The 13,582-nt window shown below is 53.5% G+C and overlaps 1 protein-coding gene across 1 annotated transcript in view; it reads right to left on the minus strand.

The window, feature by feature from the left end:
• RLF (RLF zinc finger) overlaps positions 1-13,582 on the minus strand; it is a 428,411-nt gene that overhangs the window by 126,997 nt on the left and 287,832 nt on the right. The window contains exon 6 of the mRNA XM_086957683.1: positions 2,387-2,523. Coding sequence (XP_086813809.1) covers positions 2,387-2,523 — 137 coding nt within the window. The remainder of the gene's footprint in view (positions 1-2,386; positions 2,524-13,582) is intronic.

A 13,582-nucleotide genomic window follows, 5' to 3' on the forward strand; every position in this document is an offset into this window, starting at 1 on the left:
AGAAAGTTCAGGATACCTACATTACATTCACCGGAGATATAAAAAATACCCCTCGAATAGAAAAGGCCAATGGGGAAGAAGTGGGGAACATCAGGCCTCAGCTATGCAACTTCGCACCCACTACAGCAGCAGAGGTCCACACTATCCTGGTAAAATTCAAATCAGGTTCCCCAACGGACCCCTGTCCTCCCTCCATATTAAAGTTGGTACCGAAACCAATTATATCTATTCTGATAGTAATCATTAATAAGGTCTTTCTCAAGGGCTATTTTCCAAAAGCCTGGAAAACAGTGTCAATTCTCCCCTTGTTAAAAAAGCCCAAGCTAGATCCTATGGACTCAAATAATTTTAGGCCAATCTCTAGATCACCGTTCCCGGCAAAAATCACTGAAAAAATAATAAACGCCCAACTCTGTCGTTTTCTAGAGGATGGAAATATACTTGATCCTACGCAGTACGGTTTTAGAGGGAGCCATAGTACTGAGTCGGCTCTTATCAAATCCACCAAAGAAATAAGGGCCACTCTAGATCAAGGAGGGAACGGAGCTTTGATCATGTTGGACCTCTCTGCAGCGTTTGACACGGTCAATCACGATTTGTTGATGGACCGGCTGCACGAGATTGGTGTCACAGGCAGGGCATGGAAATTGATCAAATTATTTCTAGCAGACAGAGTACAGACAGTTACACTTGGTAACTCGCTTGAAAGTCATTCTCTCTCCCCAGCGGAGTTCCACAGGGGTCATCTATGAGCCCCACGCTTTTTAATGTTTATGTCTCTCAGCTTGCTCCCCTTATTACATCCTTCGGGTTTAAGCTGACCTCATACACCGATGACACCCAGATCGTGGTATCTATGCGTCCAAATGAAATTCAGGAGCCAGCAGGTCGTTTTCATGACTGTATGACAGCAATGGGTGGCTGGATGGCCCGGAATTGTTTAAAGCTCAACTCTGCCAAAACTGAGGTGATACTGTTCGGAAACAACCCCTAATTCTGGACCCCAGCATGGTGGCCAGACTCTCTGGGCCCTCTTCCAACTCCAGTCAGGAAAGTGAAAAACCTAGGGTTCATAAATGATAATAAGCTGTCCCATGAGGATTTGTAAACTCAGTTGTCTCAACCACCTTCTATATCGTAAAATCATGTAAAAAATATTGGCCTATCTTCCCACAGAAAGTCAGAAGGCAGTGGTTACGGCCTTAGCAATGTCCAGGCTGGTCTACTGCAATGGCCTATATGTTAATTTGCAGGAGGGTCTTTTAAGGAAACTGCAACTTGTACAGAATGCAGCGGCTAGACTGCTGTCAGGCACTCCAAAGCACCAATCTATTTCAGTTGAAATTAGAAGGTTGCATTGCTGCCTGTTAAGAAGCGAGTTTTGTTTAAGGCTTTATGCTTTACTCATAAATCGCTTCATTCTACGGGTCCAAACCAGCTGATCCAAATCACCAATTGGTATGTTCCTACGAGATCCCTGCGCACTTCAGAAGCCAAACTCATTCGTATTCCTTGCGCCAAAAAAGCAAATTGGGGAGGTAGGAGTTTTTTTGTAGGCGCCGCCAAGGCATGGAATTCCCTTCTTCTCTCTCTCAGAGGCATTACAGAGCTGATCGTTTTTAGGAAGGCCCTGAAAACCTGGTTATAATGATTACAGTAACCCCTTGACATCTTACATAGCGCCAGGACGCCCTTGGGTAGCAGTGCGCTATATAAATGTCATTAACATTAACATAACATTAACATTATATGCGCACCGCATTTATTTTAACCTTGCCCCATCTCTAACTGAATAAAGTCTTTGGTATGGAGATGTAGCTAATTTTAACTCACCTCACTTAATTTCACTTCATTACTGATCACTACTGTTTTCACCAGTTGGTCTACCTCAGAGTGGAAGAAAGCATATTTTCTAAAAAAAAAAGACCCGATGATGCTTTCACATGATGTAAGAAGCGGATAAACAAGATACACCGCTCCACCATTCCCGCATGTGATTGAGGGTTTTTTAAGACGGTCAACATACCTGACCCTGGTTGTAATACAGGTTTGAAGTAAATCCATTCAGTAGTTTTGGGTAAATCTTTCATCAACATATCCTACAGAAGCTAAAATGGGAAATCACTGCTTTTGTCACTCCACCACCCCCAACCCTTTAACCTTTTTTCCTCATGGTTGGCTTTTAAAGCATCCTTCCAATTAATGATGATTCTTTGATACCATAGTCTTCAATATAGAGGTCTAACATTCCAGAAGGTCTGTGTTTATTTCATACCAATCATCATCAGACAGTGGAAGGTCAAAGGTGCATTATAAGAGAGGTCATGAGGTCTGCTCTGAGTTTACTTCAGTTTTTAATTTTTCAAAGTATGTTTATAATACTCACCAAGAACAATCTATGTTTTCTGTTTGGAGCTGTTGTGTAAGATACGTTGTGCACAGAATAAACGCAGTGTTGTCATGGCCTTCAGTCTCTAAATTGCAAATAATATCGAGAACTTCTCTACAGTCCACTTTTGAAATCTAGCAGGAAAACAGAGGAAAAAAATGTTAAAATGACAATGCCTTTATTTTAAAGAACAAAATGCAATATTATACAATTGCTACTTATTTGGAATAGTGTAGAAGGGTAACTGTTTCTGCACAAAAAGGCGGACAAATTTAATAAGTTCAAGAGGTCTCTGAGTGCGTCTCTCTGAATAACTAGGGCCCACTCACTATGCATGCTTTACCATCCCTTCCTATAAAGTTCCAAAATGGTGTGTTCCGACAAAGAGGCACACCATCTGCTCAGAAATGATGATTTGTTGTCTGATGGGAAGCCGGAGTATGGGGACAAAGGGTTCCAGAATTACCATAAAGGCACTTTCGTAGCATGTTCTCGTACTTTTCCCCCTTCATTCAGAACTTATTTGAAACCTGGCTGTTTGGATATATGGCAATGAGAGAAACAGACACACAATGCCTTTGAGGTTTCAAGCAGTTGTGTAGGCATTCTGAGGTAAACACTCCAAACACTCTAACCCCTCTTGATAGGATTACAAAATGACTGTCTTTAAGGGTGCCATGTTCTAGCCCAGACATGTCTTTAAAAAAGAGTTTCCAGGTGTGATAGCCCAATATGTCTAGTTGACATAAACCAAGAATACATCTCCAAGGATTTGGGGGGTTGAAGGGGCAGAGAAGGTGGGAGACACACTGCTGGCATCTCAGCAAAAGCTCAGCATAGCAATTTGGTACATGCATTTCATGATAATTTGAATAAATTACAAAAAGGAAGTGTTCACCATCAGCTAGTGGAACCTATGTTGGTTCATAAGGAAATGTAGCCCTCTGTTAAGATTTACTTCTGGAGGATGCTTTAAAAGAGCAATGTTGGGGGCGTGGCCGAGACAGCGATGTGAGCAGACGCGTCTCGTGTGAGCTCCGTCGCCCACGCTGCTTAATTAAGCCTGTTTCAGCGAAGTCCGGGGGGGTTTCTGCTCCTGGGGACCCCCTGTGTACTGCCGACCCTGCCAGCGGTCCCTTCTGGAGGCGAGCCTCGGCCGTAGAAGCCCCTGCTGCAGACGATCGGTGCCCCGGGACCTCCGCGATCGGCCTCTGGCCGCCATCTTGCCGCGGGGCCTGCTGCTGAGTCGCCTGGCCTGGTCCCCACGGTGCGGGCCTGCTTGCCGGCCTGGGAGAGACGCTGGCACCCCCCGAGCCCCGCATGCGGCTGAACTCCTCCAGCGGAGCCTGACTGCTGCCTGTACGGGTGCGCCGCGGCTGCTGGTGCCGGACTGCCCCCGGCGGAGGACGCAGCGACTGCCTGGGCGGGAACAGAAGGCCCGACCCGGAGAGACCGCCGGAGGCCCCCTCCCCACGAGACTCGACTCCGGCTTCATCGCCCGGCGAGGGACGCACCTGGTGAGCTGCAGCACGCCGCCCCCCCTCCCTATGTCTTTCCCTGGAGGGGCCCGGCGATAGGGGGGCCCTGCCGCAGATCTGCCCGCCACCTACTCCCCCTGATCGGCTCTCTGCGGCGACGCACTTGGAGGTGGTGGACCGGCCTCCTTGCACACGCGACCCCTGCCTGCGAGCTCCCTGCTGCCCTGGGGCACATCGGCGGTGGGCCGGGAGGCTGATCGGACGCAGCGCTTGAGAGAGGCCCAGGCCTTGGAGGGACAGGAAGGCCGGGACTTGCATCAGCTGCCGGGGGCCCTGACGCTGCGGGACCCAGCTCCCGATCACTGCGATACGTCTCCGATCCCCTTCTGTCTACACGTCGCCTTGCCTCCTTGGCTGGCTGTTCGAGGCGGTGAGGAGCCATTACACCCCCCGCTTCGGCGGCCCCCCTGCGCACCACCCTCCTGCAGCCCTCACGCGCCCTGTGGCCTGCTAACTGAGCCGCCTGGTCTCCGGCCTGCGGGGACCCTGGGCGAGTATCCTTCCGTGGTGCTGATTGCTGCCTGGGCGCTCCATTGAGGCTGCTGGCGCCGGGCTACCCCCGGCTGAAGACGCTGTGACCACCCGGGCGCTACGACCAAGAGAGGCCCCGGTTTGGGCGGGAGCGAGAGGCCGGACCCGGAGAGGACACCGGAGGCTCTCCCCTCACGGGCCCCAGCTCCTGATCCTACACCTCCCCCTGCCTGCACGCCGCCTTGCCTCCCCGGCGGAGTCACTTCACTCACCCACGCGGCCCCCTACACACTGGACCTCGACTGCCCTGGCGCACCTTGCAGACTGACACCGGGCAGGCCCTGCCTCAGGCTTGTAGGGCCCTATCGCACCCTGCCATCTCCTGCCTTGCAATCTAGAGCCCCTGATTGTGGACCCTGGGTTGCTGGATCACCGGGGCACCTGCGAGACTTCCCTTGGACTCTTCTTCACCGCGGGCCGGGGGCTGCACGCAACAGCTTGCCCTATCCCTCGCTATCCCTGGACGCCTTGAGTGGACCATGACCCGTGGCAAAGGGAACAAGCCGGACCCCCCAACGGCGACGACCAGAGGAGCGTCAGTGGCTTCCATGTGGGGCAAGGCGGGTTCGCCGCCATCTTCAGGGGGCCCCTCAACGTCAGGGGGGAAGCCTCTGCCGCCTGCCGACTCCCCCCCAGTGACTCAAGCCTTCATGTCCTCCTTCATGGCTGACTTAAAGTCCGAAATTGGGTCCCTCAGGACGGAGGTCCACTCGTGCGTCAAAGAGCTGCGCAAGGACGTCACCGACCTCGGCGACCGGGTTGACGGCCTGGAGAAGACGGTTGACTCCCGCACTGAAGACCTGGAGCAAATCTGGCAGAGGGTGGCAACCCTGGAAGAGCAGCATATCCAGCTCCAGATCAAGCAGGAGGACCTAGAAAACAGGGGGCGCCGCAACAACCTCCGCATACGGGGTGTGCCACTCGGAGAAGAGGGGACTGATACCATGGCCTACGTGGCCCTACTCCTGCAAGAGGTGTGGGGCGAGGAAGACGCCCCCCACCGCGCCTTGATCGCGCGCATCGAGTCTTTGGAGCGGGGGGCAAAGCGGGCCTCCTACCCGACATTGTCACCAGGCTCCACTACTTCACGGAGAAGGAGGCCATTCTGAAAGCGGCCAGAGACAACCCGGACCTGCGGTATGGAGGCCACAAGATCCAAATCTTCCAAGACCTGGCTCCCACCACGCTCCACAGGAGGAAGGTCTTCCGCCCGATCACGGAGAGACTCCGGGCCCTCAACGTTTCCTATCAATGGGGACACCCTTTTGCCCTCATCTTTAGGTGGGAGGGCAAACGAAGGGCCCTCCGGTCCTACCGAGAAGCGGCACAATTGCTTGATATGCCGGAGTCCCCGGACAACAGCCCGTCCCGCCCTCCCCGCCCGGAGGGGGCCCCTCCGCGCCCAGACTGGTCCACTGTGCGCAAACGTCGCCGGTCCCCCCTAGTGGATAGCCTCTCCGTCTCGCAGACCAAGCAAGACATTATCGCTCACATTCGCTCCCTCGAGGGCGATCGCGAGGAGCAGGCCTCCCAGCTTCTCGCCTCTGGCACTGAGGGAGGGGACCGTCCTTCAACTCCAGAAGACCACTGAACATGATTAGCGAGACTCATGCTGCCCTGAGCCTGCACCCGTCCCCTGGGCACCGGGACCTGTCCTACCACGCCTCGGTGTCCTGACTCTACTGTTCTTGGGGATGGGGTTCCCCTCCACTCTAGAGGGCCGCCTCCGCGGCTTCCCCCCCCCCCCCCCCCCCCGTGGGGGAAGGGGGAGCGGACGATGGACTTCGCCCCTTTCGGGCCCTGCAACACATCACCGGACTTCACTGCCCTCCTGACGCCTGCTCTGAGCTTGAGGGCCCCCGGCTCGGACCACCCCCGGACTTCCTTGTGGCAGCGGGGTGGACGGGCTGCGAGCCGACCGGATTTCATCTCACTCACCCAGATCTCCGCTCCCTCCCTTTGTCCCGTAGGAAGTGACATTCCTGTGTTCATCCAAACCCTCGGGTAAAGGATGCCCGGTACCTGGGACAATGTACAATGGCCCTGTTGGCCTGTTTTGGTTGTGTTTCTTCTCTACGCCCTTTATCTTCCTTCTCTCTCTTTTCTTCCTACTTTTCTCTCGCGCTGCCCTTTCTTCCTGCTATCTCCCCGCGCTTGCAGAGGGGTGGCAGGGCGGGGCCTATGGGGGTTGGCACGCTGGGGGCGAGGTGGGGCTGACATTGCCCTGTCTGCGGGGGGGGACGCTTCATTGACACATGCGCTGGTTCGCCCCCCCTTAGTGCGATGACAGCGAACATCCCCGCGCCCTTGAAGGTCCTATCACTCAACGTTAAAGGGCTCAACTCCCCCAACAAACGGAATCAGATATGGCGCTATCTCCTGCATCACTCCCCTGACATTATCCTCCTCCAGGAGACGCACCTCTTAAAGGGGGATACTAAGCGTATGGCGCACCCTAGATACCCCACACAGTTCTGGGACCCACGAAACCCTTCAAGAGTGCTGACGGGCGTTTCCTCCGAGCCACGGTGCAGATGGGTTGTGCAAAGTTCACCCTGGGATGTGTATATGCGCCCAACCAGTCGCAGGACAAATACCTCCAGGCGCTCCTGCGGGACCAGTTCCCACTAGGCGACCCTAACGTGATCTTGGGCGGAGACTTCAATCTAGTATGGGACTCTGAGTTAGATCGGGCGGGGGCCTCCTTTAACGGCACGGGGGCAATGTCCTCTACCCTTAGAACACAGCTTACGGACCTGGGACTCGTGGATGTGTGGCGCTACCACAACCCGGGAACCCGGGATTACTCCTTTTATTCACACTCCCATAGGACGTACTCCCGTATTGACTATCTCTTCACCTCCCTTGAATTGGCCTGAGACTCCTTGACTGCCGCCATATCCGACATTTCCCTATCGGACCACGCACATGTGGAACTTTTGCTACAAGATCCCCTGGCCCATGCCACTCGTGAGCGGAGATGGGTGCTCCCGCCGAGTGTCCTTCGAGACCCGGAGAATGTTGACAGCATCCGTGACGCCATAGACTCGTACTTCGCTATCAACGACACCCCTGACTTACCCTTCCATACGATCTGGGATGCCTTCAAGGCCACCATTAGGGGCCACATTACTTCCCTGGCGGTGGCACGGAGGAGGGAGGCGTTTAAGCTAGAAACCGACCTGGCTAGTGAGATCAAACAAGCGGAGGTTCGGGATAGGGACTCCCCCTCACAGGCGTCTAAGAGAACGCTCGCCAACCTCAGGGGGCAGCGCTGCGCACCAACAAGGCAGAGAGCTCCCTGCGGGCGCTCAAACAGCGCTACTATGATGGCGGGGACAAAGTTGGGCGCCTGCTGGCAGGCAGGCTGCGAGCGCGTGCAGCCAGGGCCCACATCGCCAACGTCAAGCGGCAGGATGGCACCTGCGCCACTTCTGAAAAAGCCAAGCAGGAAGCCTTCGTCGCTTATTACTCCTCCCTATAAGCTGAGGAGCCCACCTCTAAGGAGGCACGGGAGGCCGTTCTTACGGATTTTGAGGGGTCTCCGCTGTCCCCGGCATGTGCAGCTACTCTGGAAGGTCCCCTGCAGGAGGAGGAAATAACGGAGGCCGTCAAGGACCTCCCCACTGGGAAAACCCCGGGACCAGACGGTCTGCCGTTGGCCTTCTACCGCTTATTTCTGACCCAGCTCCGCCCGCACCTGCTGCGGTTGTACGGCTCCTTCTCCGACACCACTGGCCCGTCCCCCGATATGGGCCTGGCGGAGATCGCCCTGATTCCCAAGCCTGGGAAAGACCCGGACCTGTGCTCCTCCTATCGCCCCATCGCCCTCCTGAATACCGACCTTAAGATCTACACCAAGATCCTGGCTAAACGGCTGGACCCGTACATGCCGGGATTAGTGAACCCGGACCAGGTGGGATTTATTCGGGATCGTCAGGGGGCTGACAACGTGCGCAGGCTGGCACACTTAGTGGGGAAGGTACGGCATTGGGATATACCGGCCTGCCTTCTCTCGCTTGACGCAGAAAAGGCCTTCGACCGGGTCGACTGGACCTTCTTGCGAGCGGTCCTCCGGAAACTTGGTCTTGGCCCTAAAATGATCTCTAGGTGCATGGCCCCCTATCTCGGACCACAGGCCAGAATTCGGGTCAACGGCCAACTAACACCGCCGCTCTCGATTCACAGGGGCACGAGGCAGGGATGCCCGCTCTCGCCCCTCCTGTTCGCCCTAGCGGTGGAGCCGCTGGCGGAGCTGATTAGGCGCACTCCTGGCATTCACGGAATCCCCCACGGGGGGCGTGCCAACAAAGTGGCGTTGTTCACGGACGATCTGATCCTCACTCTCACGCGCCCTCGGGACTCCCTCCCGGCGGTGCATGACGCCCTCTCCCTATTTGAACGAGCATCTGGCCTTAAGATTAACCACACCAAATCCTGGGCGCTTAACCTCACCATCCCTGAGGAGGAGGTCACCTTCCTGAAAGGGGTTACACCCTACCGTTGGGCGGAGAACCACATCAAATACTTGGGTCTGGACCTAACGCCCCACCTGGACTCATGGTCCGCGCGGAACTGGGCATCTTGCCGCAAAGAAGTCCTGGCGGACCTGCGGAAATGGAAGCCCCTGATGATCTCCTGGCTAGGGCGGCTCAACGCGGTCAAGATGTCGGTCCTCCCCCGTATTCTATATGTTTTCCAGTGCTTGCCCACCCCAATCCCGCTTCACTGCATTAAGAGTCTCCAACGCGACCTCACGTCCTTCATCTGGGGTGGTAAGCGACCCCGGTTTTCACAGAGAGTCCTCATGGAACCGAGGGACAGGGGCGGCCTCGCTTGCCCGAATCTTCTCCACTACTACTGGGCGGCGCACCTTCGGTTCGTCATAGAATGGGGTGCACGCGAGAGCGACAAGCACTGGTTCCACATGGACCGGGTGGTCACGGGGCGCACCATATGGGACCTGCCTTGGCTACCACGCGTGGCGCGATCCAGGAGTGCATATATGGCGGTCCCGACGAAAACAGTTCTTGACGTCTGGGACAGGGTGGCGGTGTCCAAGGGCCTAACCACGTTTCCCTCTCCACACACCCCCATCGCTGGTAACCCGCACTTCCCCCCTGCAGCCCGGACCCGCGCTTTCGAGAGTTGGACACAAGGGGACTGCAGAGTAATAGGAGACCTCTTTCTTGGAGGGGCGCCTAAATCATGGCCCGACTGCAGGGAAGAATTCGGCCTCCCCTCGACTGCCGGCCTACAGTATGCCCAATTGCGCCATTGGACTATGGGAGATGACATGTATCGGGCTGCCACCAGGGCCTACACGCCATTCGAGAAACTGGCGCGCTCCCTTGGGGGGCTGAAACGACTTATCTCCCAGATCTATAACATCCTGCAGCACCCCACCGCTCCACCCGCGCACCCCTACCAAAGACAATGGCAGTCAGTGGCCGGCGCCGATATCACGCCTTCTCAGTGGGCCCGGCTGTGGATTGACATCCCCAAAACCTTTCGCAGCATCCCGCAGAGGGAAAACGCATACAAGATGCTTACGCAATGGTACTATACCCCCCTGAGACTCAGCAAAATGTTCCCTACTTCCTCGCCGCTTTGTTGGAGGTGTGGCACTGCGACTGGCGACTTTGTACACATCTGGTGGTCATGCCCTACTCTAGCTGTTTTCTGGAAGGAGGTCCTCAGTCACATTAAGAGGGTGTTGGGTTTCCCCCTACCTGAGGAGGTCTGCACGCTCCTGCTGGGCATTCGACCCCCCGCGCTTAGGGCCCTCACGCGCAGCGACTGGATCCTCACACTTCACATGTTAGGCGCTGCCAAGCAACTCATTGCTCTGTATTGGAAGCGGGCTGAGGCACCGCCGATAGCCTACTGGTTTGTGCGCCTCTGGCTGGTCCTGACTATGGAGCTGCTCACGGCGCGGATACAAACGAGGGGCGTGCGCTTCAAGGCAGTGTGGGAACCCCTTGTGCGCCACCTGTGCTCCATCAGCTATGCCCGCCACATGCCCCCCAGGCTTCGTGCTCTGCAGTTATTCGAGGACGCCCTCATCCCTGCTGACCCGAGCAGACTAGGTCCTTAACTGCGCCCCCCAGCGCGGGCGCTGTTGTGCTCTGCCACACCGCTCGCCTGCTTGCGTTTTTGCCCCCCTTCCGGCGACTGACATCTTCCCCCCCCGGCCCCTCTCCCTCTTGCTACTGCTCAATCTCCCTCCGACTTTTTCTTCCTTCCTACTTGCCACTCTAGCTTTCGCCCCCATACGGGGCAGTTTGGGCCCCGTTGGGCCTTTGGAAAACGTGACACTACAGCTTTTCCTCCCATACGCGCCTCCCCCGCACAGCGATGCGCCACCCGCGCGTGACCACCTCTTGCTATCACTACCCCTAAGCCACGCGGCCGGCCCCTTCTAGGGGTTGTAGGCAGGGCGCTGTGTTAATACTCCAACCTTCCCCTGGTTACTCACGCCTTCAAGTTTTTCTGTGCGCGCCCGGCCCCGACACGGGGTTGTAGGCTTATCGCTGTGTTCACAATAAAAACAGATTTGAACAAAAAGAGCAATGTTTACACAAAGCATGAGAAGTACCCAATGTTGCAGTCATGCAGATTCAGAACAAGTTACATATTGTAGAAAACAATTGTAATTAGTAGGCTGGATAAAAAGTAGTTTAGAAATATTACACCTCTGATACAAAAAGAGGAATTATTATTTTATTCAGAGATCAACTGTAAGTTCTTAAACGGCAGCTCTTTTGTTGTTTTAAGATTAAAAGTTGCTGGCTCCAGCCACTGTAGGTATGATCTTAACAGAATTCCCAAGAGGGGCATCATTTAGTTTCTCAAGAACAAAAGCATTAAGTTCAAGAAGAGAATAAAGGGATTGATAACTGCATAAAACCTTTATTGCTTCAAGGCTTTCTATAAGACCGGAAACTCGAAAAAGAATCAAAAAGGTTTTCTGCTAGGAAAAAATGCCATTAGAACCACAATTGGCTGTGCAGAATTCAAATATTGTTTTTTAAATTATTTTTATTTACCAGTTAAACAAAGTAAACTGCTGTAACATTAGACACAGCAGCTCAGTAAAGAAAAACAGCAAAAGCTATTGACACAGACCTTGAAGGAGAGTCACATTGCAACACTGGGCCATTACAGCAGCATTCCACAGGTTGTTGCTAAATTCAACAGCATTATTATTACAAGACATCATCATCAGCACTATCCAGGGGTTCACATATGCCTTCCCTATACTCATTCCATTTTCCCCACATTTTAGTCCATTTATTTGGGAACTCCCTTTTCGCAAATACCATCCTCTCTGCAAGCATACACCAATCCATGTCTTTCTTCCAGTCTCCCAAACTCGGGTTCAATTCCGATCGCCACATGTGAGCTATATTATATTTTAAAACTCTATTGATAGGCTGCAGTGGCAGGATTAGAGTCACGTTTTCACTATAGCGATGACCAATGTTCCCTCTAATTTTTTTCCTCTGTGTGCTGCAGTGTAGGGTCTCTGTGTGCTGCAGTCATGGCTATGTGCGCCAGGAACCAGACCACGTGTGTGTGCAGCACCAAATATCCCTACAAATATCTTTTTTCAAAAACAAAAAAGACAGTGCTTTTCCACACATACAGCGCCACGTTAAGGGTCTTAAGGCAGACTTGCAATTTGGATACACTCGCCATGACACGAATTGGTTACACAGGCAAGTACACTTCAGGTTTACAAAAGCACAGGACTCCATAGGTGGTAACATATTAAGATTTTACTAAAGATTTTTAATTGGAGCACTGTTCATTAGTTGGGGACATGTTGAGAGCCTATACAAGGCTACATATATACAATAAGTTGTGGAATTGAATCTTCTTGCTGTAGTCTGCAGCATTCATCTTCATTTGGCAATTTCAACTATTGCCAAATACTGCAGGAAACTGTGCTTAATTTGTAAAACAATAAGAGTCGGGGCTCAAAGCTTAGCTCAGAAGAGGTACGTTGTTTTCTGTCTGTGGCCCTGAAATGGAATGAAAACATCATTTGTAAAGCATGTGGTTACCCGGAGGCATCCCAGCGCTGCGAACATTATCAGGCAGCAGCGACCTTATGCGGAGAAGAACCCTGGTTTTATTTAGGGAAAGGTCAGGTTCTAGGCATTCTACGGGATGTCATGTAATTGGGTTCCTTTCTTAATTAAAGCGGGAGAGAGATCCAAAGCTTGGCGGCGTCTGCATTGTAGCGCGGATGAGTTGGGCTACACCTTCGAAGGGTCACCAGTAGGAAAGCGGCCTAGCTGTGGAGGTGCTTCAGGGCGGGAGTGGATTGTGCACCTCACAGGTATTCTGTGTGTGCCTTCAACGCTGGCGTGCTTGTTAGCACCAGTAGGCTTTGACTGAGGTGCGAAGTCCTCGCCAGGAGGTGCAGTGACCGAGTTACATTTGGGTTCAGGATCTGTGCATCTGGCATTACTATCACAGAAGAGCTGTCATATGATCATGAGAAAGAGGTTTTAGTAGTGTTCCTTAAGGAGCCTTCTTGCAGTTTTCCTCTAGCCATGTTTGGTGCAGTGGCCGTCCAGACACTTCCCATGGGAGTTCCTAGGGTTTTACATTGGGGCCATCTAACAGGTCTTCCGATGCGGGTTCTACTGCCTATTTAGTGCCCACTGCGAGGGTGGATGATTAGTGTAGCATGGTTAATAGCCAGGGTGTGTGGATTCGATAACCATCGCGTGGAGCGTCTGGAGATGGATTTTAGCGGGTGCACAGCGGCAAACTCGGCCTGGGGGTAGAAGGTCGGAATCATTGTGTGAAATGAGGTCCATATGGCAGTCGAGCCCGCGGGCACAGTGTTGTATGTGAATAAGTCGCATCCAGGGTGGCGCAAACGGGCTCGAGGGCGGGAGGGGACGTGGAGTGATGTTTTATCTTCCCACTTAATGCATTTTAAAGCCTATCACGGTGATTTCTGCTATCCTACACTGTTTGAAAAGCAAAGACGGGCTGCTTGGAAAATAGATACAAGTCATGTGCAATAAAAAAAGGAGCTGCAAAAGGTACGAATATGGAAAGGTTTCTGGGAAATCGGATGTAAATACGTTTTATAGCAGTGAAA

The sequence above is a fragment of the Lissotriton vulgaris genome, chromosome 2_1 (genome assembly GCF_964263255.1).
Source record: "Lissotriton vulgaris chromosome 2_1, aLisVul1.2, whole genome shotgun sequence".
Classification (NCBI taxonomy): Eukaryota; Metazoa; Chordata; class Amphibia; order Caudata; family Salamandridae; genus Lissotriton; species Lissotriton vulgaris.